This window comes from Spinacia oleracea, chromosome 3 (assembly GCF_020520425.1).
Source record: "Spinacia oleracea cultivar Varoflay chromosome 3, BTI_SOV_V1, whole genome shotgun sequence".
Taxonomy (NCBI): domain Eukaryota; kingdom Viridiplantae; phylum Streptophyta; class Magnoliopsida; order Caryophyllales; family Amaranthaceae; genus Spinacia; species Spinacia oleracea.
The window spans coordinates 19,575,516-19,600,718 of record NC_079489.1 but is presented as its reverse complement, the minus strand read 5'-3'; the positions used below and the strand labels follow the sequence as shown (position 1 = coordinate 19,600,718).

The following is a 25,203-nucleotide window of genomic DNA, read 5'->3' as shown; positions in this document are numbered from 1 at the left end:
GTACCCTCGTACTCTCGTAGTTCCTATTTTGAAATAATTTGCCCAATGCGCGCACTATCAGCCTTTCTCTTCCATCTTCTCGTTACACCTCCGCCGTCATCGGCAATCAGAATCCACCCTCTTACTCGGTGTCATCATTGCGCAACACTACCACTAATGGTGGCGCATAAAAATTCCGGCGAAACTTCTCCCGGCACAGTTCAATTCAGCCCTGCCGTTGACAAATTACAAGAATTCCTTCATTCCAATCCTTCTGGTAATCTATAAAATCATTTCTGATTTAATTTGTTTGTCGGGTTAATTTTGTAAGTCCAATTAAATTGTTAGACACGATTATTTTCTGAATTTTTGCATTTTTTTAGCCCAAAATGAAGCGTCTTGTCATACCAATGCCCGATTATCTTACTCGAGTAACCAACATGAAGAATCTGGGTTACCAATTAATTAACTGCTATTATTGTTTGGATTAAGGGAACTTAGTCTCTTTTGGGGGATCATTAGTGAAATTAATCAATTAATCTTGTATGCTGGAAATCAAACTTGGAAAGTGAAACCACAGGTGATCCTTTTTGTTTGATTGAGAATTTTCGAGGTTAAAGGTGTGAGTGAAATGCTATTGGTCTATTGTTGATTAATTTTGAAATAGAAGGTTGTTTGAACTATAGGTGTATTCATTTTTAATAAAATTTTCTGGATTTGTAAGTTTTTATTGTGTGATAAGTTGTTACTGGGTTAATTGCAGCCTTCTTGACTGCCATGACGGGACTGTGTCTATTGTAGGATGCCTTATCGATATTTGGTGAATTTCCAAGTATTTGTTTGTCACATGCTACTATATCCATTGCCATTTTCTGTTTACATACATATACTAATCACTTTGGATGTTTGATTATAATAACTCACTTTCTGCAAAATTTGGGGAAAGGAGTGAATAGAATATTATTGGATTTATCAAATATTTTCACTTAGGTTGAGGGAATGGAGAGTGGATGAAGATGATAAAATTACTGTAATGGATTTAATGTGATAGAATGCTAATTTATTAATAGTTACTTGTAAGGATATGCGGCCATGTGACTTCATTTTCCAGGATTATGGAGTATCTAAAATGGACAAAGGGGTCTAACTGTCTCAAAATGATAATAATCATTGGGATCACAGTCTAGGAAAATGTTATAGTATCAATATGTCTTTGGGACCTTTTTTATTTTTTGTTTTGCATGAGTTAGTCCTGGGTAACATTGTTTTAACCAATTTATCGTGACATAAAAGTTCACCCACCTAAAGAAATAAGAAGTAATATGACTAATATCTAGGTTAAATAAAAGTCACCCCGGTTTTATAATGGTAATGTGAGTCTTCCATATAAGACTTTGCCTTTTTCGTTTGCTCTATAATTAACATCTTGCTGTATTTTCTGTTCTTTTTATTTTTTATGGTGACTTTCAGATACCTATTGTCTCTTTGCATTTTAGTCATTATAGTAATGTTTTTTTAACTTTCTGGATAGCCTATAGAGAATTGAGTTTTATGTGAATTATTATCAGATGGGTGGGAAAGATGTTGGGAGGAAAGATTAACACCATGGGATTTGGGGAAACCGACACCAGTTCTTCAACACCTTCTTCAAACAGACTCTCTTCCTAAGGGAAGAGCTCTTGTCCCTGGATCTGGTAGTGTAAGTTTCGTTGTTGATATGGTACTCCATATTTAATTTTGATCGCGTTCATGATTTTCCCATTGCTACTTTCGTCACTACATGTCTCCATGAGCTGATGAGCTACTCATCTGCCCTCAAATTTTTGGCCAAAGACAAGCAGTAAAGTGTCCATTATCTGGCATTATTCTGGCACTTGGAATGTTGACTTGCCTTCTGCTCTTCTTCTATCAGTGTGATGTACATCTGGGCCAATCTGGCTAGCTGTTCCTCTCACGCCTTTTATACTATCTCTATATAATTATGTGTCTAGCTTGTTAACTAGGATGCTCCAGTGGCTCTTGTCACAAGCATTTGGCTATTTCCTTTAGATGATGTAGCTAACTTATCCTACATAGATCTTCTGGTCCCCACTATCTGTACAATAGTGCTGTTATTGACTTGACAAGAGACTTAGCTGTGGTTTAAGGAACTTGCTTATGCTTAAATCTACATACCTGCTCAATAGTTAAATGGTTCCTTCGTTTGTTTCTGCTTTATGTTAGTAATATAAATCGCACGTTCCTCTTCATGGCAGACCTTATGAATATTGATTTTCTGGCTACTACAATTTCTATCGTTTCCATTCATGAATTCCTGCCTTCCTTTAGTAAATGAAATATAGAAGTATTCTTGTATTACAGGGCTATGATGTGATAACACTGGCATCTCCTGAGCGCTACGTTATTGGATTGGACATATCAGAGGTTGCCATAAAAAAAGCAAGAGAGGTGATTTTTCTTCTTTGTTTCTTGTGGCTTATTCTTTAACTTTCCTTTTTGTCCTCTAAATCAAAGTAACGAAAAGACAAAAGTCTGCTATCAAACAAGACCAAAATCTGTGCAAAGCTAAGATGTTTCTTATGCTTCACACTTCACAGCAACTCCTTTTCTCTCCTGGTGCTCCACTTAGCCTGTCCCTGTATACCTTCAGTCTTCTTTGTAGCGTTCTCATGCTTCTTTTCTTAAGTTTTTGAAGAGAAAAGCAATGTTAGTTGAAGACAGATATATAATGTCTTGTGCCTTGTATATCAGGACACCAAATCACATATGGGACTGCAGACAAGTAAACTAGCACTAGGAAGTGTTTCAGTCATTCATCCTGTTTCGTCTCTTTGAGTAGGTTTTATTTGGTATCCTTGGCTAGGTCGAGTGTTTAATCTCATTTTCGTAACACTGCATATGAACGGAAAGTGATAAGTTGTGGTTTCTGCCTCTTATATGTGAAATCGTGAACTATTATACTCCACACCTGAAGTTGTCAAAGCACCATTCTTGTTGAAAAATTGAGAGGACCTGCCTAAGTGATTTGTAGATGTGAATCTCATTTAGGAGGTCATTTCTATTTTATTACTAATGAAAAAGTTGGGAATTGCAATTTTCTCCTAAGAAAAGTCCTTAATGTCATGTGTGACCAGCTAGCATCATCATCTCCACGTGCAAACTAGTCTTCCTTTCTTCCAGCTCGCTTTTCAATTGGGAGCCCCGAGATTGATTTACACTATGATTACATCTCTGATTAAATATGAGTGATCCTGTCTCTTATAATATGCTAAATGAGTATTTAGAGACAAAATGGTCTGAATCTGCAGAAACTTGTTCTGCATTACCAAGCTCCCTTCAAAAGGCCCAAGCTAGTCTTCGATTCTTAATTTTACCTAGAGCTCAATATATGTACTCGTCAGCTCAAACTACTGAATTTTTTTCTTTCAAATTCTAACAAAAGCTTCCAAAGTAGTAAAAGCATAGCGTCTTTTCTATTTTCTGAAAGCACCATGAAAGTTTGCATTACAGGGGGTTTCTTCTTTTGAGTTTTATTTTTTGGGAGGAATATTTACCTTCTTTGGTTTTTAACCATGCTGATTACTTTGGGTATTTCTAACTACGTTCTCTGACTCTGACAACTTGTCTCATCAGCTGGCATCTTCATCCCCAAATGCAAACTATATTTCCTTTACGCAAGCAGATTTTTTCACTTGGGAGCCTACTCAACATTTTGATCTCATATTTGATTACACGTGAGTGACCTTTTATTTCCTTTTGTTGTACTCCCACATGGTATATTAAACAATTTGGTCTGTAATTGCAGATTCTTTTGTGCTATTGTTCCAAATATGCGGTCAGCTTGGGCAACTCGCATGGCAGATCTCTTAAAACCAGATGGAGAGCTTATAACATTAATGTTTCCGGTTGTTCTCAATATCTATTATGCTTTTCTTCACAAATTCTGGCTGTGTTCTTCTAGCATGCATTATACAGTAAATGGCTAGGCATTGCGCGAGTAATTTGTTTCATTCCACAAACAATTAAACATATACATAAAAGTCAATTGGAAAAGAACTAAGAAAACCATACTCATTAACGTTTACCCTAGCAATTGCATAGAAGTTGTTTCCACTAAACCCTTGAGTGAATATACATCTTCCATGTCAGATATTAGAAGGTCCAGAGATTATTGTTGTTGGTCTATTTAGTGCTTACTGTTTTAAGTCAGTTTCTGGAAGTTGATTTCATAACATAATTAAACTTTGTCAGATTGATGACCATGATGGTGGACCTCCATATAAAACATCTGTTGCCGAGTAATTCTTTTTCCTTTTCATCAACCAACTTTTGGTTTTAATTGTTTCTCCTGTTCTCTGTTGGCTAATATTTTCTGCTATGAGTTATCACTTCGAGCTATGTTGGTTGGCTGATCTATTACTTCCGTGCAGCTATGAAGAGGTGTTGCATCCCCTGGGTTTCCATGCCATATCTATTGTCGAGAATGAACTTGCAGTGGACCGTCGTAAGGTATGCAGCTAAGTTGATGTGTCCAGGGATTATGTGCTAGATTTTGATGACATGTTTGCTTCATTTTCAGGATTAATATAGGAAGTTAACATGCACATTGAGGTTGTAAATTTCTGTCATTTTCCATGCATATTTGGACTTCGCTTTGTTCTATCTTATTGAATATTGATTTCTACAATCATCCTTAATTGTAAGGAATTTCAACCGTAAATTTCCCCAAATTAAAATTATATTGAGTTAATGGTTGAAAAATAACTTGTCTAGATCAATCTTAAGAAATAAATTTTGTAGGATCCATCATTTTATAGTGTCCGCTATGATGTAACAACGGAAGTTAATAGTCATAGTTGACGAGTTTTAAGACCAAAAGTCCATATGGCACTATGGCCTACCATTTAGAGACAGCTGGGAATTGGTGTATCTGCTTGATCTTCTAAGACTTGGTGACAATGTTATTTTGTTTATAGGGAAGGGAGAAGGTTGGCAGGTGGCAAAGGACGATGACAGTGTGTTCGCTCTGAAAGTGATCAAAGACTGCAAAGTATACAAAGGTACCCCTGCTGCTCCATCATTTGTAGTGGATGATTTAATCATGTCTGGGTGTGCATGAAGGTCAAATGAGGAAGTGCTTTCATGTACATGTCTATAAGAAGCTGAAGCCTGAAAGAACTTCATGCACAGAAGAAGCTAATTGAGTAAACTATCAGGTCAATATTGATCATGTTCACACAATTATCTGGTGAATGTTGGTCATATTCAGTTATTCACAAGGTTAAAATGATTCTTACAGTATATGTGAAGTTATAAACAATTTCTATAAAATTACCATTTTCTCTATAAATCATTGAACTGTGTGAAGTTATAAACAATTTCTATAAAGTTAGGTATATGTACTATGTAGTACAAGTACAAGTGTACAAGGCAATCCTGTCATGCTCACATACACCCTAGACATAGTACATCCAAGATGAATCGGCCTGACTGCCATGGGCCAACTTATGAGCCACTCGGGTGTGAGATAGATGCTAGTCGAATGTGTTATTTTGCTCTGGCAAAAACAGGTCAACTCAGAATCTGAGATCAAGTTGTTTCCTCTCCGGGGAGGTTGACTTAGATCATGTAACTGCATGGGGGACATATGCAGTGTGTGCCTTATCATGTTTTGTTTTGCTCCTAATTAATACGTAATCTTCATTAATCATTACCATAATCATACCCTCCATATATATTTATAGGTATATAACATCATTATCCATGAAATCCATTATTTAATAGATTCGTCATATCCATATAATTCAATAGTTTAGGTTTCTTGTATTAACGAGTAAGCTGCATTTTGATATCCAACACTTTGTGTTTTGCATGACAACTATCACTTTGCCTTTCCAGTGACCCCTAACTACAAAATGTTATTTTGGGTCATACCTAGAAAGAAAGGAAGGAATGAATTAGTGTATCGTTATCGCTATTCGACGCCTGTGTTTTAAGAGTGAAAGTATACTTTTACCCTTATAAAGTGTTATCCCCTCCCTTCATTTTTTTTACCCAACTTGCACCCATCCCCCCCACTTTCCCCTCCGACAGTCTTGGTGTTTTCAGGCAGGAAACCATAAATTCCGGTCACTTTTTAAAAAAAACTACGTAGTCAAAATCCGTCCCTCATTTAGCTACAACATAATCTAGCTGGAAAACTTGTGTTTCTTTCCTTTTATCGCCGGAACTTGACGTTGGAGCTGACGGAGCTGGTGCATCTGCAGAGTTGGACGGAGCTGGTGCGTTAGCAAAGCCGGATGGAGCAGTATCGTTTATCGAATGGAATCGTCGGAGGTGGTAATAAAATTTGAAGGTTTTTATTTTTATTTTTACTAATGCACTGCCGCGCACGGCTATTGCTTGGTTACCATGTCAGTCGCGCACGGATATTGCTTGGCTTCCATGGCCACCAAGCAGATCTTGTGCTTGGCAGACATGGCTAGCGTGCACATAATTGCACGGGTTTTATTATAAAATTCAAACTTTTTTTTTTATTTTTTATTTTTACGTAGTATGGGTCGAATTAGGGCATATTATTACTGCATATTAGGGATTATTATTGTTTAAAATTAGCGTTTATTAAGAATTAATGTTAAAAATTAGTGTTAATTAAGAATGTATGGGTAAAGTATTTCATAAACGAGTGTTAGTGATTTTAGAAATTATTTGTTAACTAAAATCAGTTTTCTGTTTTGAAAAAATAGAAAACTGACAATAATGCTGAACGGACCCTAAATTATTGTAGAATATAATTTGTTGATTTAATTTTTATTAAGTATATTATTAATATTTACTTAAGGTTATTATTTTTCGTTAATTTTTCTTTAGTTGTTCATATAATTCACTATTGTTATTTTCGTAATTACGATAATAATTAAGTAAATTCGTTATACACTATAAATGTGGGCGTAACATATTAAGTAAAGTTATTCTGGTTTATTATAAGCCCTATTTTCGGATTATGGTGGCGACGGTGTTGATTATAGTGTTCGATTTGGGATAAATGAAATATTCGATGGCTTTGAAAACGCAGCGAATTGGGCAAAGCAAGTGGCTATCGGATCTGGTTTCATCTTGATAAGTAGCTCGTACAAAACGATGCGAAAAGATGGTCGAATATACCGGTATTTGAAATGCGACCGAGGAAGGAGAGAAAACAATTATAGGATCCAGAGACCGCAAAACGGCCAAACACAAAGAGTAAGGCATGTGGTGGTCGGTTTATGATTAAGAGTGAACAACAATGAGTAGAAGAAAATAATTGGGTTATTGAGTTGCTTCATGATCGTGGCACCCATAACCACACATTGATTGTATATCCCGAGTGTCACCGTGGTGTTAACGGTCTTAGTCAGGGTGCAAGTGAAGTTATTGGTGAGATGAAGGATGCACAAGATAAACCAAAAAATATTATGGTAGCCATTAAAAACAAGCATCCAGATGAATATCCCAACATGAGGCATATTTAAAACTTCAAAGATAAGATTAGACGAGCAGTTCAAAAGGAAGAAACGTACCTGACAAAATGTTGCATCTAGCGAGAGAGCACACCTACATAAACCGGGTCTCATGCAGTGACCGTTCGAGTAAAGTCATTACCCGCACATTCTTAGCTCACCCTGCAAAGGTGGAGGTGTTACAAACATATCCACTGGTTATTGTCTTGGATTCGACGTACAAGACAAACATATACAAGTTTCATTTCTTGGAGATTGTTGGTATGACACCGAAAAATCATAATTTCATAATCGCTTATGCGTTTATGAAAAACGAGAATACAACGAGCTACCGATAGGTGTTACAGAAGTTGAAGTTGCTCCGAGGAGACCATCATTCCCTCGGCAATCTTGACGGACAAAGAGGTCGTCTTATGAGACCGGTATCGAGGTATTCCCAAATTCTAACATTTTCTATGTACTTGGCATATCAACAATGATGTGGAGGCCCATGTATCATTTTTGTGCAACACGAGCAAGGATGTTGGTCACGCGTTCAAGAACGGGGTTTGGAAAAGAATCATGGAGGTTACGACTCAGGGAGAATACGATCGTGCAGTTGCAAGCATGAAAGATCGGGATGCAAGATGGCAGAGCGTTATCGATTATGTGCACAACACACGGCTTACCGACCATAGGCAGAAGTTTGTTCTAGCTTGGACGAATGAGGTCCTTCACTTTGGCAACATAATGACTTGTAGGGTCGAGGGTCAAAACCCTGTCGTGAAGAGTTAGCTTGGCAGTTCGCAAGGGTCATTGGATATTATTTTTAGAAAAGTGCATGCTTCGATCAATAATCATGTCGCAGAGATTAAAAATGGATTAGAGGGTTCGAGATGACGACATAGTGCGTTGTTTAAGAGTTATCTATACCAACACCTTGTTGGTTGTGTGTCCCATCATGCTTTGGAGCTTATTTTGGAAGAACATACGAGGATGCAACAGTTAAGTACCGAATTTTTTGAGAGGTGTGGTTGTGCTAAATTGTCCACTTATGGACTCCCATGTGATTGCAACATATATAAGGCGGTCCAAGGTGGAATTGGTTGTATATTTACCTTGTCCATCGATTTGGAAGACCTTGAAGATTGGAGATGGGGAGGACATTCCTGAGTTTGTGGAGGAGTCCGCACAAGTTGTTGAGCAATTTTGATCCCTTGACGTATTAGCACGAGATATTGCAGTTGTTCGAGATATTTTGAGTATCGTTCACGATTAGTTTCATCCCGAGAATGTGGATTATGAGGAACCGAAACCCTACTTAACTAGGAGAGGGAGACCACGGAAACAAAGAAACTCCACTACAAGGAATCTCTGATTCATCAAACATGTGTGTAACATGGGTCCTCGCGGGAGTTGTGAACAAGGGGCGTCGTCATCGAGCACCCAACAAACAAGATCTTCATCAGGTACTACTTTATATATATATATATATATATATATATATATATATATATATATATATATATATATATATATATATATATATAATGTTAATGTTATTATATATATATAATGTTAATGTTTGTTATATATATTAACAAACGTTAACATTGGATGGTTAACGATTGTGACTTGTGGCCGCTTGCTACACACTTCAATGCACTCGTTGTCATCTTGAGTATCGGCAATCGTGGCGGTTTACTTCCAAACTTCACCATTCTTCCATTGAAAAACAGGTATAAAGCCACTAAGTCAACCAAAGAGATTGTGTTTGCATTTGTAAATGGTAATCACTATATTCTATTGGATATGACTCCCAATTTTCCGTTACCATCCATACCAACGAGTTGGAAAAGATTGACAAATTACATTATTCACGAATGGGAATCAAGATATCAGGCTAGGAGAGAACTTGGAATCAAAATTCAGACGAGTTTAATTTTAGGATGGGCAGATCATAGTGTAATTTTAATGTTAATGTTAGAATACACTTATTGTTAACGATTGTGTTTCATTTTAGTGTGGACAAGTTTGTTGTAATTACTTTGGATTAATTGATTGATTTAGTTATTTGGAAAAACGAGTGTAATTAAGGCTCCATTCTATTGGACTTAGTTTGACTGAACTTATATTATTTGAACTTATATGAACTTAACCGAACTTATCTGAACTTATCTGAAAAAACTTATTTGTCTGAAATAAAATTATTTGTGTGTGAAAATATCTGTAAAAAACTTATTTTTGCTGAACTTATATTATCTGAACTTACCTGAACATAACTGAACTTAACTGAACTTAGCTGAATTTATCTGAACTTATTTTGTTTGAAATAATTAGTCAAAATAAGTCGAACAAAATAGAGCCTAAATGAATAAACAAAATTAATCAAATTAACATATTATCATATTCACATTCTAGTTGTTGGTATATATCTCTTCCATGTATAATTAGTTGTCATATTATTCCAACTCTCAATATACGCTTGGTCAACACAATAACAAAGTTTTATACGGAGTACTAATGGTGGTTGAATTCTATTATCTCACCTCCACATCATTCATTCATTTGACTAGTTTGTCACTCCAAATCCAATCATCATCTATTTATCACTATTTAAGAAATGTGACAATATTTTGACATCAAGGTAAAGAGTGGTGGGTGTACCTATTGGTATCAAGTGGTAATCATATTATTGTCACACTCAACATGCCCTTAATCCACATTCATACAGCTGATTGACACTAAATGGGAAAAAAAAGGTTCCATATTCATACTAAGATATATTGGTCCTAGAATTACATTATTATTTCAATAAGATAGATTCCTTTTCGTGATAAAATCAATCCTAGTTTTTTGTAATCCATCTAGCAATAAGGCAGTTTTTTCTTTCTCATCTCTTGTTCAATTAGTAAGTGGGGCCACCAGAGATTATGGTAAGTAAGTTGAAAGGCATTAAGATTTAAGAAGATGAAGATGAAGATTGAAGAAGTGATTGAAGATGAAGATGAAGATGAAGATGAAGATTGAAGAAGTGATTGAAGATGAAGATGAAGATGAAGATGAAGATGAAGATTGAAGAAGTGATTGAAGAAGTAAGTTTATGGGCGCCCACAAATCCAACTCTTCCAAACGATGTAAACACAAGTCAAACATTTTTATATACGACAAGTTTATTTTGATACCCTGTTTGGTTGGGTTCTGAACTCGACAACTCCCCCCATTATAAAACCTTCTTTGACTTGTCTTGTCTTTTTAGCAAGTTAAAACACACCCTTTTTTGTGTGGATTACATTTATATCATCAATTCTCAATGTAAACTTAGAATGGTGTTACTTCCCTAATTAAGATGTTTAAAACTAATGGTTTATGAGAAGAAAAAATTACAAATGGCAAAACATTAATAGTATGTGTACAATAGGTGTGGAGTACATTATATAATGTATATCATGTTTACTAATTTTAAGTTGACCATTTATTACATATATTTTTTATATTTATGCTGAACTTATATAAAAATCTTAGTATTGTATACCTTGTAAAATTAACTATTTAACCCTTTAAATGTTTATTCATTAATTTTTTTTTTCTTTTCATAATATAAAAGTTTAAAGAATTAAAAAATTTGGGTAAAAGTTATCTTTTTGAAAATTTATAAACACAATATCAATAATCTGTCGTTCTTAAATGAGTGTATGGAAAGTTCTATTGATAGTCAAACATCACACAACCCAACTATCATCGTGTAATTAATCATTTATGTGATTTGAGGTGACTCGATACATGTATAAGTATTGAAGGGGTAGTAAAAAAAAAAAAAAAAACATTGTTCTCTCTCTCATGTCTCTGAAGAACTAAAAACGTTCTTGTCCGTTAACAACTCCTTTCTTCCCGCTAATCCACTCCCCCCTTTCAAACTTCCCCTTTCTCTCTTACCATTCCTCCTCATTTCCTTATCTCTCTCTCCTCCAGATTCTCTCACTTTTCTCCATTTTCACAACATCTTTTTTTTATTTCTTTTGTTTTTTTTGGTGATCAACAAAATAACAACAATCAAAGTCAATCGCGTGCGCGCCAATAATGGACGACGAAGACAGAGATGTCTTATTAACTCACCCCCAAAATGGTCCCACTAATCGGAAAGCCCATTCTCTCAGCTCTCAGCATCGCCATGGCACCACCACTATCTCCACCGCCACCGCATCTAATGACGCCGGCTCCAAGCGTGCCAACCAGCTCAGAAACCATTCCCTTGACGAAGCCAAAATCACTAACGCCATCTCCAACCACCACCACCAACAACGCCACCTTGGTGGGCCCTTCTATAATGACTCCGACGAAGATGGTGACTTCTTCCCTTACGCCTCCACGTCATATATTACCTGCGCCGGCGTCAACCCCCGCTACGATCACTCCTTTTCGCTCCCTTCCCCCACCACTACCACCGGGGCTTCATCCTTCTCCGATGAAGACGATCAACGCCCCGCAATGCAGGAGTTCACCGCGAGCGGCGGCACCGGGATTTTCAAGGCACCGACGAGGTCTGCTGTCCACCCGACACGGCCTCCGGCATTGGAGCTCCGGCCTCACCCCTTGAGAGAGACGCAGGTGGGGAGATTCTTGCGTACGATAGGGTGTACGGAGAGTCAGCTGTGGGCGGGGCAGGAGAATGGGGTCAGGTTCTGGAACTTTGATGACGCCTACGAGGCCGGTGCTGGGTATTGTGGGAAAGGGAAAAGAGGGGATGAGGATACGTCGCCGTTTTATGAGTCAGCGGTGACTTCGCCTACAATGTGTATGGTGGTTGATCATGGGAATAGACTGGTTTGGACTGGGCATAAGGATGGTAAAATTAGGTCCTGGAAGATGGATCAGACTGAGATTCCTTCTGATGATTCGCAGCCGTTTCGTGAAGGTCTTGGTTGGCAAGCTCACAAGGGACCTGTTCTTTCCATGATCATGTCTTGCTATGGTAAATTGGATCATCTTTTGTTTGTTTTTCAATTTAATTTCTGGGATATTGTTGATAATGGTAATACACTAATACATTGTGTTGAATTTTTATGTTTTGGGTTGAGTGAGAATGAAAATGGGTTGATTGGTAATAAAGGTTGCAGGGAATCAAATTTGTTATATATGATTTAACTGGGTAAATGAGATGGTCAATATTCTTGATTGCAAGTTAAATTTTTGATTCAAGGAATTGGAAAAATGGTGGAAGTTATAATTGTTGAAATGTTATAGCAGTATCTCATATCAATGGTTCAAACTTGTATGAACTTAGAGTTTTTTTGTTCTGTAGGGGACCTGTGGTCTGGCGGAGAAGGGGGCGTGATCAAAATTTGGCCATGGGACTCGATAGAGAAATCGCTGTCTCTATCAGCAGAGGAAAAACACATGGCCGCCCTCCTAGTTGAGAGGTCGAATGTGGACTTGAGAAGCCAGGTTACTGTGAATGGTGTATGCAACATTTCTTCTTCAGATATTAAGGCTATGCTGTCTGATCATGCCAGAGGAAGGGTGTGGTGTGCCACTTCTCTATCCTTCTCATTATGGTATGCCCTTCGCCTTCCTCTATTTTCTAATTGTTCTGTTAGCTCACCATGTAAAGCATAGAATGATAAGATGATGAACAATCCAAAATGACACCTGATAGTAAATATACATAGAAGTCTGAAAGTTGGTTTGTTATGTAGGGATGCTCGGAACAAGGAACTTGTTAAAGTGTTTAACATTGATGGTCAAATTGAAAATCGAGCTGAGATGCCAGTGCCACAGGATCAGATAGTAGAGGATGAGATGAAAGTAAAATTTGTTTCTACATCCAAGAAAGATAAGCCACAGGGGTTTCTGCAGCGATCAAGGAATGCTTTAATGGGGGCAGCAGATGCTGTACGCAGAGTAGCTACAAGAGGTACAGGGGCATTTAATGAAGATACCAAGAAAACTGAGGCCCTAGTATTAACTTCTGATGGAACGATTTGGAGTGGAGGTTCACATGGTTTAGTTATACAGTGGGATTCAAATGGAAACCGTGTCCAAGATTTCACTCATCATCCCTCAACTGTTCTATGCTTTTGCACCCATGGTCCACGGTTATGGGTTGGATATGCTAGTGGTGTAGTGCAGTTATTAGACCTTGAAGGAAATCTTTTGGCTGGGTGGGTTTCTCATAGTAGTCCTGTTATAAAGATGGCTATAGGTGGAGGTTATGTTTTCAGCATGGCAATTCATGGTGGTATACGTGGATGGCACCTCACGTCTCCTGGGCCAATTGACAATTTAATACGCTCTGCATTGTCTTCAAAAGAGGATGAATACACAAGAGGAGAAAGTATGAAGATCTTAGTGGGGTCATGGAATGTTGGTCAAGGGAGAGCTAATCCAGAATCACTCAAATCATGGCTAGGTTCTGTAGTATCTGATGTTGGAATTGTTGTGGTAGGGTTGCAAGAAGTGGAAATGGGAGCAGGCTTCCTTGCCATGTCTGCAGCAAAAGAAACTGTGAGAATCTTCTTTTTATTGTCTGACATTATTCAAGCCTGTCTTGTTTTACAACATAAAGTAATTAAGAATGTTAAATGTATCTTTGGAATGTTTTCTTAACTTCTCCTGTACGTACAGGTAGGACTAGAAGGGAGTGCCATTGGACAACATTGGCAAGACGCTATTGGTAGGATCTTAGATGAAGGAGTAGCTTTTGAACGTGTAGGCTCACGGCAACTCGCTGGATTGCTCATAGCTATCTGGTAAATATACATGACTGTATTATCCTAATGTTGACCCTCCTAGAATCAGCAGCGTACCTTCTAACCCCCTCGGCCTATACCAAGCTAGTTGGCATCCACACCTCGTTCTATATGTTTATGATGATCTGTATGTCTCTCTTTCAGGGTAAGGAAGAATTTGAGAATGCATGCTGGAGACCTTGATGTTGCAGCAGTTGCTTGTGGTTTTGGCCGAACAATTGGTAACAAGGTATGGAACTCTGTTTCAGTAATGATAATGTATCATTTTACACCAAAGTTCTGGTATATGTAAGAAGTCTGTGCTAGAATACATAAGGTAAACTTCTGGAATACTCTGCATGTATTTGTAACTGATCTTATACATTGATTAAAAAACAAAACTTGCAGGGAGGAGTAGGCTTGAGATTGAGAGTCCATGATAGAATAATATGTTTTGTAAACTGTCATTTAGCTGCGCATTTGGAAGCAGTGAATCGTCGAAATGCTGATTTTGATCACATCTTTAGATCAATGGTGTTTTCTCGGCAATCCCACTTACTGAACGTTGCTGCTGGTATGAGATGTCTGCTTTTGTATTGCGTTGTTGGCTTGTGCATATATTTATTTTGGATGCTTTATTGTTCTGGCTTCCCATTGCTCCTCTCTCTTGCAGCTGGAGCTTCTTCTGCAACTCAAGTACTTCGTACTGCTAATGTATGTCATAATTCTCTATCTTTAAAGTATAGGTTTTCAGCTTCTTTAGCCTGATGCACCTTTGATTAAGCTCTATGTTGTAACTGTGCTTGCAGGGTGCCGGTAGTAACTCTGAGGAAAGGACTGATTTATCTGAAGCAGACATGGTGGTGTTTCTTGGTGATTTTAATTATAGACTATTTGGCATATCATACGATGAAGCAAGAGATTTTGTTTCACAAAGAAGCTTCGACTGGCTAAGAGAAAAGGATCAGCTTCGAGCTGAAATGAAAGCTGGCAAAGTTTTCCAGGGTATGCGTGAGGCAATGATTAAATTTCCTCCAACTTACAAATTTGAAAGGCATGTAGCTGGATTAGGAGGTAAACTTTGTAAATACTTTTTTGAGATTCTAGTTTTTTTTTTTCCTAAGTTTTCATCTCATTTCACCATCTTACATCTTTCCCAGGCTATGATTCTGGTGAGAAGAAGCGGATTCCTGCTTGGTGTGACAGAGTAATATATCGTGATTGTCGTAATGGACCAGTTTCAGAGTGCAATTTGAACTGCCCAATACTCGCCGCGATTCAAATGTATGAACTTATAAAAACATACTTGTAGGCAAAATAAACAAAGGAGTCTCCCCTTGTAAGTTGTAACTAACTCTGTGTTTCCCTTTCCCTATAACAGGTATGAAGCCTGCATGGATGTTATTGATAGTGATCACAAACCTGTGCGGTGTAAATTCAGTGTTCGTCTAGCAAGAGTAGATAGAACAGTTAGAAGGAAAGAGTTTGGTGAGGTTATGAATACTAGTGAAGAAGTTAAGACTTTGCTTAGAGAATTTTCTGAGATACCAGAAACAATAGTTAGCACAGGTAGCATAACTCTTCAAAACCAGGAAACTTCCGTTCTCCAGATCATTAACAAAAGCAAAGACGAAAAGGTAGTGTATCATATTTTATGCGAAGGTCAATGCACTATCAATGTCAATGGGGAACCTACTGATCTTAATCCCAGAGGTTCCTTCGGCTTTCCTTCTTGGCTAGAGGTAATGTTTCATCATCATTTTTTTTGTAACCACCATTTTTTTCAAGGGAAGAAACATTGTTTGAACTTTTCATTTGTGCAGGTGACACCAGCATGTGGGGCAATCAACCCTGAACAAAGCATGGATGTGACTGTACGGCATACTGAGTCCCACACATTGGGAGATTTTGTTGAAGCTGTTCCTCCAACCTGGTATAGTGAAGATACAAGAGACAAGGAAGTGGTTCTGTCAGTTCAAATTCGATGCAGCAGCTCAATGGAGTTTAAAACACACCGCATACGTGTACGCCATTGCTACTCAACTAGGCCATTACGCATTGAATCAAGAACAAACAGCGCTAATAGGAGAGGAAATAATAACCGCTCTGAGAGTCAACGCCGTGATAATAACCCTGATATGGTTGATCGTGGTTGATAATATACTCATTTTTTTTAGAATTAGATTTTCATGGAAGCCTTCTCATGGAAATGTGTTTGCAACTTTTACATTAAACCACCTAACATCTTTCTGTAAATACATGGACCTAATTTTCTGTATACCTTCACGTGGAAAGAGCTTCAAGTCAATCCTCTTGTATCAGTTGTAGGATTCATATTCATTTTTATTCTTTATTCTTTTTTTTTCTTTCTTTTTTGCCTTTGATATGAAAACACTGTAATTTGAAGATCTAATTGTTTTCGGTGTAGAGTGGAAGACAAAAATGTAGGTAGTGCAAAATTCTGCACTTCACTAACCCTGTTAATAGTGGTGATTCCATTTTGCTTCCTACAGTTAGAACATTTTGTTGTACTCTGATGTTGTATACTTATTAGATGTGATAAAACCAAATATCACTGTCATTTTTGGATCAGGTTTTATTCTCTCTGCTCAAATCTGTGACAGCAATACCGACTGACAGAAAATTACACAATTCTATCTGACAAATGAAATCTGAAACTTCTACAGGTACAACAAACAAGAAGATTGTATTGACAATAAACTGCCATCAAAACAGATGAACAGCAATAGATTTACTTGCATCGAAAAAGTGATTACATTACAGCCAAGTGATCTAACTGTTCCCCTCGACCTGAAACAGGTCCTTTGTCAGGCTAATGAAATGGATCGTTGCTTAATACAAGATGATCCAACATAATTATACAAAATTATACATAGCTAATTTTCCAGGATTTGATCTTCTGAATTTCTCAAAGTACATACATTCTCTTATATTCAGTGCTCAAGAATTCTGGATCTGATTCAGCCACTGACATAGAATAGGAATGTGACTTGCTCTCAGCTTTCTTTAATCTTCTGGATTTAGAATCACTCAACCTATGCACAATCACACAATAGAACATAGAGCCAAGGATTGGGATCATAATCACAGCTCCAATGACTGTCGCCCATATAGCGAGCCACCTCCCATGCGGGCCCACCACCACATAAGATAGAGACATGAAGGCAACTGAGATACAGACACAAGCCACCCACATTAGTTTGTTTATCACAAACATGAGCTGCCTTTTTGCCTTCTGCTCAATAACAACCACAGATGTTTGGACTACAACAACAGCAAGGGAGATGAACAACGCCACACTGTCAAACACAAAGAATATAATGAATGCCTTATTATTGGCAATATAAGCTTGCCCAAGAGAAGCCCCAGGCTCCTTTTGCTCTAGATATTGGCCAGGAACTTGAAAGATAGCCGCGAAAGCAACAGTTGCAATGAGAACAGCAACAACTGTAGCATTGTTTATTGCATTGTTCAAGCCGTTGGTATGGAGTTTCTTGAGCTTTTTCGCTATCTTTTGGACCCTAACATCAGTTTGATGGGTTTGTTGCAGCTGGGACTTCACGTTGTGTTTGATGTCACTCACGGTTTGTTTTAGTTGCTTTTCTGTGCTTGGAGGCTTCCCAAGTTCTTTTGAACTGAGTGCCCCAGCTTCTCTTAATACTGTAACAAGCTCCGGGGGTCCAATTTTTTCAGCAATATCAAGCACAGACTCCCCAGCTTTATTGATTGCATTGATGTTTATGCCGTCAAACTGTATAAGGCTACTAACAATCTGCATGTTTATATGGCAAAATTAGTTCACAGAATTGAGGCACTAGAGAACACAGTGTCTTTCCATATATTATTGAAGGTTTCTCAGGGATCAGTAGTTTTAGCTTTTAAGAAGATGCAACCCCAAACCAGATGCATCACTTGCCAGATTCCAGATCACACAAATTAGCACAGCTATGTTATAGTTTCATGTATTGTTCATGTCGATACGACACTGTATAAAATATAAGCAAATTGATTTGTCTTTCTTTCTTTCTTATTTAGTTTTTAACCCCTCCGCAGCATGAGTATATCAGTGTATGCATCCACATATGTGCTTCAGATTGGGGGTTTACTTGGGAAGTTGAGTACTAGTGTGGGAAATTTAAGGATAAAAAAATAACCTGAGCACGACCCTTCTTTGCCGCAATATGTAACGCTGTGTTTCCCTTGTTATCTTCCAGACTCAAGATGGATGGATCAGGTTTAAGCAGTTCAATAACAATATCTTGATTTTGCCCTTTCACAGCCATGTGAAGTGCTGCTTGACCCTTCCTATCAACTCTAAAGCCAATACTTGGATCCTTTTGTAAGAGGGCCTTGACCACTTCTAAATGCCCCATTCTTGCTGCAGAATGGAGGACTGTTTTACCATTATTTCTGGCTATCTTAGCGAGGTTTGAGTCAGTTTCTAAGAGAAGATTAACAACATCAATGTTTCCTTGAGTAGCAGCTGTGTGTAATGCTGTTGTGTTAGAAGGATCGGTTGTCATTGCCAAGTTTGGGAATGTACAGAGGAATTCTTTCAGCACCTCTGCATGATTAACAGGAATTGCACGCATCAGTATGAGACTAAGTAGAGCAGCAACCAGCGCGTTTGGATATAATTCAAACCAAGCACTTAGTTCAGATTATGCACAAGCACTGATAAAACTTTCAATATGAAGTTAACTCATTGCAATAAGTCACAGGAAAACATCAACAAAGACAGAAAAAAGAACATAAGCTTATCAAGTACAAATAGAATCTTGTCAAATGTATTTATCAAAAATAATCTTTGAAGGCAGACTTCATTCTCAAATAAGACAAAACCATTATCTCATTTTCACCTCAAATTACTTATAGATAAAACTCTAGACTTGGAATCATTCACCAAAGTTAACCATCCCTTTCAAGTACACATGCTAAAAGGCCCTTATATTCCTATATACCCAAGCCAAATTGTAGAACATTGACAAAGCAAATACCTAATAGTATATGTAGTGTCACTGTGTAGCATCATTGTGAATCTGCTTGTACATTTTATCATTCCTTCCCCTTATCCATTAAATACAACAAGAACCAAAAATCGATTTTGAGCCAACCAAATGTATAAAGCATCAAAACAAGGATACTTGTGACACTAACCAGTCGAAACTAGTAGAGAGGTGGTTTCCTCCTTTACTAGCATTTCCAAACATGTTATGCTACAGCTGACCCCAAATGACCTTTCCCTACTGCTGTACTAGCAAATTTTGGTTCCAATTATTGTAAGAGAAGGAGCAAGAATCTAAATTGCCACTTGCCAGTAAACATTCAATAACAAAGCAAGGTTGAATGATTTGCCAATACATGCACTTTAACATGATTTGCCAAAACAAGCCAAAACGAAAGCTCTACTGCTGACTATGAAGTATGAACTCACAGAAGAACCAAGTTTTGGCAAAAAAGATAAAATCCTTACCAATATGACCTTGTCTTGCAGCAATATGAAAAGGATCATATCCACTCCTAGCCCCTATTGATGCTGTATCCAAGTCCAAATACTTCAAAAATTCGCCTACCACCAAAGCATGCCCATTCTCAGCAGCAACATAAAGAGGTGTTTCTCCTTCCTGGTTTTGCTTACAAAGCAAATTCCTACAATCACTAGTCTCACAATTCTGAAACATCTCTTTGATTTTACTCAGATTACCAGCTCTTGCAAACAAATGAAGGGGCGAATCGCCTCGTTTTCCAGGGGATTCTTTGCTTTTCCTCTTCTCATTGCCACCAATGCTGAATTGCCTCTCCATTTTCAAGTGAAAACTCTTCTGTTTCTCCAACAACCCACGAAAACTCTTCTGTTTCTCCATTACACTGCCTCGGAAACTCCCATTTTTCTCCATGGTTTTGCCAGAACTCTCAGGTTTCTCCCCCACATTTCGAAAGCTAACTTGTTTCTCTATCACCCGTCGAAAACTCGATTGCTTCTCCATTGTTTTACCCCCTAGATTCCCCACTTTCTCCATAATTTTGCTCTAATATCACAGAACAAAACCTAAATTCTCAATTCTTACAAATCCCCCTTATCAATTTACTCAAAATCCCCAAATTTCAATTTCAAGAACTCACCTTTCAGAAGTGCCCATTTCAGCAATCAATGATACTGAAAAAGTTGGCAATCAAAATTGCAGAAGCCCCTAGTCAACAAAAATCCAGAAAACCCAACAAATTCAATCATCAATTACACAATTCAAACTACTGTACCAAGATAAATAATCTCGTTTCTAGCTCAAACAGTCAAAGGAAAAGCAACTACCAAACCCCAGAATTCAAGTCAAATATTAACACAGTTAGGCAGAGACTAAAATCTTCTACTTGAAATTGAAGCTGAAAAATCAAGCTTACAAATATATCATCAACCCTGTATTGATAAAATTAAATTAAAGCACGAAAATTAATTTTGAAAAATGGTTAATGGTTCATGAATACATGATATTTTTGAGAGGTGACAAGTTTGTAGTGTAGTGTTGCTCCCACATGCTTTTTCTTTTTTATTCTTTATGATGATGAATATTGATGAACTGATGATGGTGGATTCCGTTGTTTATTTTTCTTTGTTTATACGTGTGTCCAAAACCGGGTTGTCTACCCAACACAATTCATCATCAAATTATATTATATTATATTATTATTAAAGCGGAGTGGTGGTAATTGTGAGAGCTTCAAAACTTATATCCCCATCTCTCATGCATTGTTTTAAGGAAATTTAGGCGATTAAAAAAATCAAAAATAAAAAAAAGGTCAAATCTACGTCGTTTAATTTACACATTGAAATTGAATTAAGTTAACATCGTCGTACCCGTGCAATAGCAAAAGGTCAAATCAAAAATAATAAAAAGGTCAAATCAAAAATAATGCTCAACATGAAAAAATAAGAAAATACTATATATTTTACACATTGAAATTGAATTAAGTTAACATCGTCGTTTACTCAATTTTTTTTTTAAAAAAGTTAACATTGTGGTTATGAGATTTATATTATTTTTATACTTTTTATACGTACCCGTGCAATAGCACGAGCACAGACTAGTATTAGTTACATCGTTAAGGTAACGATATTATTGAATGTCAACTAAGTTAGTTGGTTAATTATTCTTATGCACGAGTAATGTTTAAGAAAATAAGATCTTAGATTAAACTATTTACATTTATTTCGGTTTTGTTAGATTGTGTTAACTACTTGAATTGACGTATATTTCATTGATTATATTATAATGTTACAATCATCGTTAGTATTAATTATATTAATCCATGACATCTCTCCATGTCTCACGATGAATTGCAAGTGATATGACATGATGCTCATACGCACACATGATTGTTTTTCGTGTTCTCACAAAAAAAATATGTTGTTACCCATCTTTGCACCCATGACCTCTTATATGCAAATGCATCTAGGTTTTATCCAACACTCCAACAATACAACTTATGGCTCTAAAACAATTAAAAAGGATAAATTTCGTTCTTTTGAATGTATAAAAAATTAAATGCCTAAATTTATATATTTGATCGAGTAGCAATTTATGATAACAATTTGTTTCTTAATTTTTATTTTTTTACTAATCAAATCATATATCTTTTCTAGAAATTTATTTAGAACAAACACAAAACCAGGAAATTAACATACTCCTTATAAAAGAATAGGAAAAAAAAATGTTGCTCTTTCTTTTAGATAATAATAATATGTGTATTTTTCCCTCTAAAATGTATTTTGACTTTGTAACTCAATATACAATTGTAATTTTAAAAATTTCTTATAAGTTATAATTAAAGTAGTACAAAAAAATAAAGTTCTACACCAATAAAGAAAATTTCTCAAAAATTCAGTTCACCAATTGTTGGTGATAACCAACTTTATTTTGAAATTGCATATATAATGAAATTTGTATTATTCTCAAATTGCATATATAAAGAAATTTATAAGTAAATTTGACATGAACAACAAAAATATTAAACTATATGCAACACTTTGGGGCATCGCCGAGGCCACTGGGTAGTTAGATTTCAATATCACACCCTATATTTACAGCGGGAGAAGGTCATACACTGAGACTGGATCAAAATTTCAAAAATAATTGTCGGGACAGTCCTTCAATGAAAACTAGATTAGGTCCCATGCACGCACGAATTTTCTAAAATCATTTAACTAGTTTTTTTTATAATATATTTGAATGAAATATTTCTCTCCCATAAGTTATTGCATAATTAATAAAACTTGAACATTACTCATTTAACCATCTTGCAATTTCAATCCGATCCTATTATATGCTTAGTATGCTAATTAGACCAAAATATTCGATATACTAATATGCTAATTTGACCAAAATATGAAGTAAATATATTTTTCATTATTAATATATTGATTTGAGTAAAATATTGCCAAAAATAACAAGTTATTAGGTAACATCTATTATTTTCGTAAACATATATTCTTTTTTCTACACATAAATTGTTAAATAAAAAATGATAGAAAATAAAAAATATAAATAACGTAAAGATTTTTTTAGAAAATTTATTTTTGGAGTGAAAATTTTGCACCAGGAAGTGACATGTGTCATTCCTAGTGTCTATTTAAGTATAAAGTAATAGATGTCTAATAAGAGATGTGCTGCAATGCGAAAGCTGGGGTTGTGGGCATACAAGCTAGTCCTAAATTATTTTTAGGGGCATACAAGTCCTAATTAGATCTAAGAAAAATAAAAAAAGTTAGTGGAAGCTCCATTCGTCCTAGTTGTATTAGGAAACCTAATGTGACAATTTATATCATACATAATTGTATACAATAATAAAATTCTATTTTCTATCATTTTTTTAAAAAAAATATGATTATTCCATTTGGATTTTGGAGTATTCCACTTTAAAAGAGACAAATTATTTATTTTCTGATGAAAGTGTATTGAAGAAAGGCCTATGAGCCATAATGAAAGTGTATTGAAGAAAGGCTTATGAGCCATAATAAAGCCCAATCCAATGCACTAGAATTCCATGTAAAGGCCATGTGAAGGCCATGTAATGCTAGCCGTTTTTTTGCTATTTCTGTCAACCAGTTTGTGGCAACATGTGAATGATTCTATGTGTCACATGTTGTGTATTTCTAGGTTGATTCTATAGCCAGCTAGCTGTCCTTTTCTTATTGGTTTGGTGTAACTCTTAGGGATCTATATAAAGCCTTTCTATACTCTTTAGGGTAAGCCGAAATGAATGAAACACTGGATTAATTGGAGCAGCCACAATTCTCTACTGCTTTAAGCTTTGTGCAGCTATGTTTTCATGGTATCAGAGCTACCAGGTCCAGGTTGGTTCTACGTCAACATTTCCTTGAATACTGTGTGCTTCAATCAGTGTTAGTTAAATACATGATTAGAGTAGTTTGATTGTTAGAAAAATTCAAACTTTATTATATATATATATAGGGGAGGGATCCGGTAAGAACACCTCCTTAGGTAAGAACACTTCTTACGGTAAGAACACTTTTACACTCTCCATGTTCTATATTTGTTCAAACATGTTCTAAATTTGTTTAACAATGTTCTAAAATTATTCAACAATGTTCTAAAATTATTCAACAATGTTCTAAATTTGTTCAACCATGTTCTAAATTTGTTCAACCATGTTCTAAATTTTCAAGCGCATGTTCTAAATTTTCAAGGTCGTGTTCTAAATTTATTCAAGCATGTTCTAAATTTATTTAACGATGTTCTAAATTTATTCAACCATGTTCTAAATTTATTCAAGTATGTTTTAATTTTATTTCTAAGTTTTTAAGCTCATGTTTTAAATTTGTTCAACCATGTTCTAAATTTATTCAACCATGTTCTAAATTTATTCAACCATGTTCTAAAATTTCAAAGCTCATGTTCTAAATTTATTCAACCATTTTCTAAATTTATTTAACGACGTTCTAAATTTATTTAACGATGTTCTAAATTTTTTCAACCATGTTTTAAATTTATTCAAGTATGTTTTAATTTTATTTCTAAATTTTTAAGCTCATGTTTTAAATTAATTCAAGCATGTTCTAAAATTATTCAACTATGTTCTACATTTTCAAGCTCATGTTCTAAATTTATACAAGCATGTTCTAAAATTATTCAAAGATGTTCTAAATTTGTTCAAACATGTTCTAAATTTATTCAAGCATGTTCTAAATTTACTCAACAATGTTCTAAATTTAGAATCGAGAACATAGTCAACACATATACATATATACATGTTTTAAAATTTCAAGCTCATGTTCTAAATTAATTCAAGCATGTTCTAAAATTATTAAACATGTTATAATTTTATTCAACCATGTTCTAATTTATTCAGGCATGTTCTAAATTCAATCAAACATGTTCTAAATTAATTCAAGAATGTTCTAAAATTATTAAACATGTTATAAATTTATTCAACCATCTTCTAACTTTATTCAACCGTGTTTCAAAATTTATTCAAACATGTTCTAACTTTATTCAACAGTGTTCAAAATTATTCAAGCATTTCTAAATCCATTCAAGCATGTCATAAATTTATACAAGCAAGTAACAGTGTTCTAACTCCATACAAGCATGTTCTAACTTTATAAAAGCATGTTCTAACTTTAATGGAATATGTTTTAAATTTATTCATGTACTAACTTTATTTAACCGTATTCAAATGTTATTCAAACATGTTCATCCAAACGTGTTCTAAATCCTGACATAGGCTCAAACAAGATCTGATTCGCGGCCACAAAAATTGAAATCGATTTTTATTTTGAATTGAGAAATGGATTGAAATCGAATTTTATTTTTGAATTGAGAAATCGATTGATTTAAGAATTGAAGAGTCGATTGATATTAGAATCGAAGAAATCAATTGATTTTCGAATCTCAAAAAAACGAAATCGGATGATTTTATAATCGAATAAACCGAAATCGAAAATATCAAAGAAATTTACAGAAATCGAAACCGAAGAACTC

At 35.8% G+C, this 25,203-nt stretch overlaps 3 protein-coding genes across 5 annotated transcripts; 2 read left to right on the top strand and 1 right to left on the bottom strand.

Moving 5' to 3' along the window:
- LOC110793552 (probable thiol methyltransferase 2) lies at positions 1-6,686 on the top strand. Of its 2 annotated transcripts, XM_021998436.2 has the most exons (9): positions 1-256; positions 1,548-1,678; positions 2,341-2,427; positions 3,613-3,713; positions 3,785-3,884; positions 4,231-4,277; positions 4,410-4,488; positions 4,956-5,039; positions 6,246-6,686. In XM_021998436.2, the coding sequence occupies exons 1-8, from the start codon at positions 46-48 to the stop codon at positions 5,007-5,009; spliced, it is 810 nt and encodes a 269-aa protein (XP_021854128.2). In that variant the 5' UTR covers positions 1-45; the 3' UTR covers positions 5,010-5,039; positions 6,246-6,686. The 2 variants fall into 2 exon arrangements, with proteins under 2 accessions (XP_021854128.2, XP_021854127.2); XM_021998435.2 differs by lacking the exon at positions 6,246-6,686 and having other exon boundaries at positions 2-256; positions 4,956-5,329.
- Positions 6,687-11,216: 4,530 nt separating this feature from the next.
- Positions 11,217-16,777, top strand: LOC110793551 (type I inositol polyphosphate 5-phosphatase 13). Of its 2 annotated transcripts, XM_021998433.2 has the most exons (11): positions 11,273-12,429; positions 12,760-13,012; positions 13,154-13,961; positions 14,082-14,206; positions 14,351-14,435; positions 14,594-14,759; positions 14,859-14,899; positions 14,995-15,259; positions 15,346-15,469; positions 15,567-15,927; positions 16,009-16,777. In XM_021998433.2, exons 1-11 carry the CDS (start codon positions 11,538-11,540, stop codon positions 16,339-16,341), a joined length of 3,453 nt encoding a protein of 1,150 aa, XP_021854125.2. In that variant the 5' UTR covers positions 11,273-11,537; the 3' UTR covers positions 16,342-16,777. The 2 variants fall into 2 exon arrangements, with proteins under 2 accessions (XP_021854124.2, XP_021854125.2); XM_021998432.2 differs by having other exon boundaries at positions 11,217-12,429; positions 14,594-14,899.
- A 96-nt stretch (positions 16,778-16,873) lies between these two features.
- On the bottom strand, positions 16,874-20,842 carry LOC110793550 (ankyrin repeat-containing protein At5g02620). The gene is made up of 3 exons (XM_021998431.2): positions 19,680-20,842; positions 18,361-18,770; positions 16,874-17,978 (listed from the first exon to the last, which is right to left on the bottom strand). Exons 1-3 carry the CDS (start codon positions 20,224-20,226, stop codon positions 17,115-17,117), a joined length of 1,821 nt encoding a protein of 606 aa, XP_021854123.1. The 5' UTR covers positions 20,227-20,842; the 3' UTR covers positions 16,874-17,114.
- Positions 20,843-25,203: the final 4,361 nt, after the last annotated feature.

What these genes read in the sequence shown, in the direction of transcription:
- LOC110793550 (XM_021998431.2), bottom strand. Translation starts at nt 20,226, where the DNA reads ATGGAGAAAGTGGGGAATCTAGGGGGTAAAACAATGGAGAAGCAATCG. An exon ending in TGCAAGACAAGGTCATATTG is followed by an intron (nt 18,771 to 19,679) that starts GTAAGGATTTTA and finishes TTAATCATGCAG; the next exon opens with AGGTGCTGAAAGAATTCCTC. An exon ending in CAAAGAAGGGTCGTGCTCAG is followed by an intron (nt 17,979 to 18,360) that starts GTTATTTTTTTA and finishes ATAAACATGCAG; the next exon opens with ATTGTTAGTAGCCTTATACA.
- LOC110793552 (XM_021998436.2), top strand. Translation starts at nt 46, where the DNA reads ATGCGCGCACTATCAGCCTTTCTCTTCCATCTTCTCGTTACACCTCCG. An exon ending in CCTTCATTCCAATCCTTCTG is followed by an intron (nt 257 to 1,547) that starts GTAATCTATAAA and finishes AATTATTATCAG; the next exon opens with ATGGGTGGGAAAGATGTTGG. An exon ending in TTATAACATTAATGTTTCCG is followed by an intron (nt 3,885 to 4,230) that starts GTTGTTCTCAAT and finishes AAACTTTGTCAG; the next exon opens with ATTGATGACCATGATGGTGG.
- LOC110793551 (XM_021998432.2), top strand. Translation starts at nt 11,538, where the DNA reads ATGGACGACGAAGACAGAGATGTCTTATTAACTCACCCCCAAAATGGT. An exon ending in GGATTGCTCATAGCTATCTG is followed by an intron (nt 14,207 to 14,350) that starts GTAAATATACAT and finishes TCTCTCTTTCAG; the next exon opens with GGTAAGGAAGAATTTGAGAA. An exon ending in GCCGAACAATTGGTAACAAG is followed by an intron (nt 14,436 to 14,593) that starts GTATGGAACTCT and finishes CAAAACTTGCAG; the next exon opens with GGAGGAGTAGGCTTGAGATT.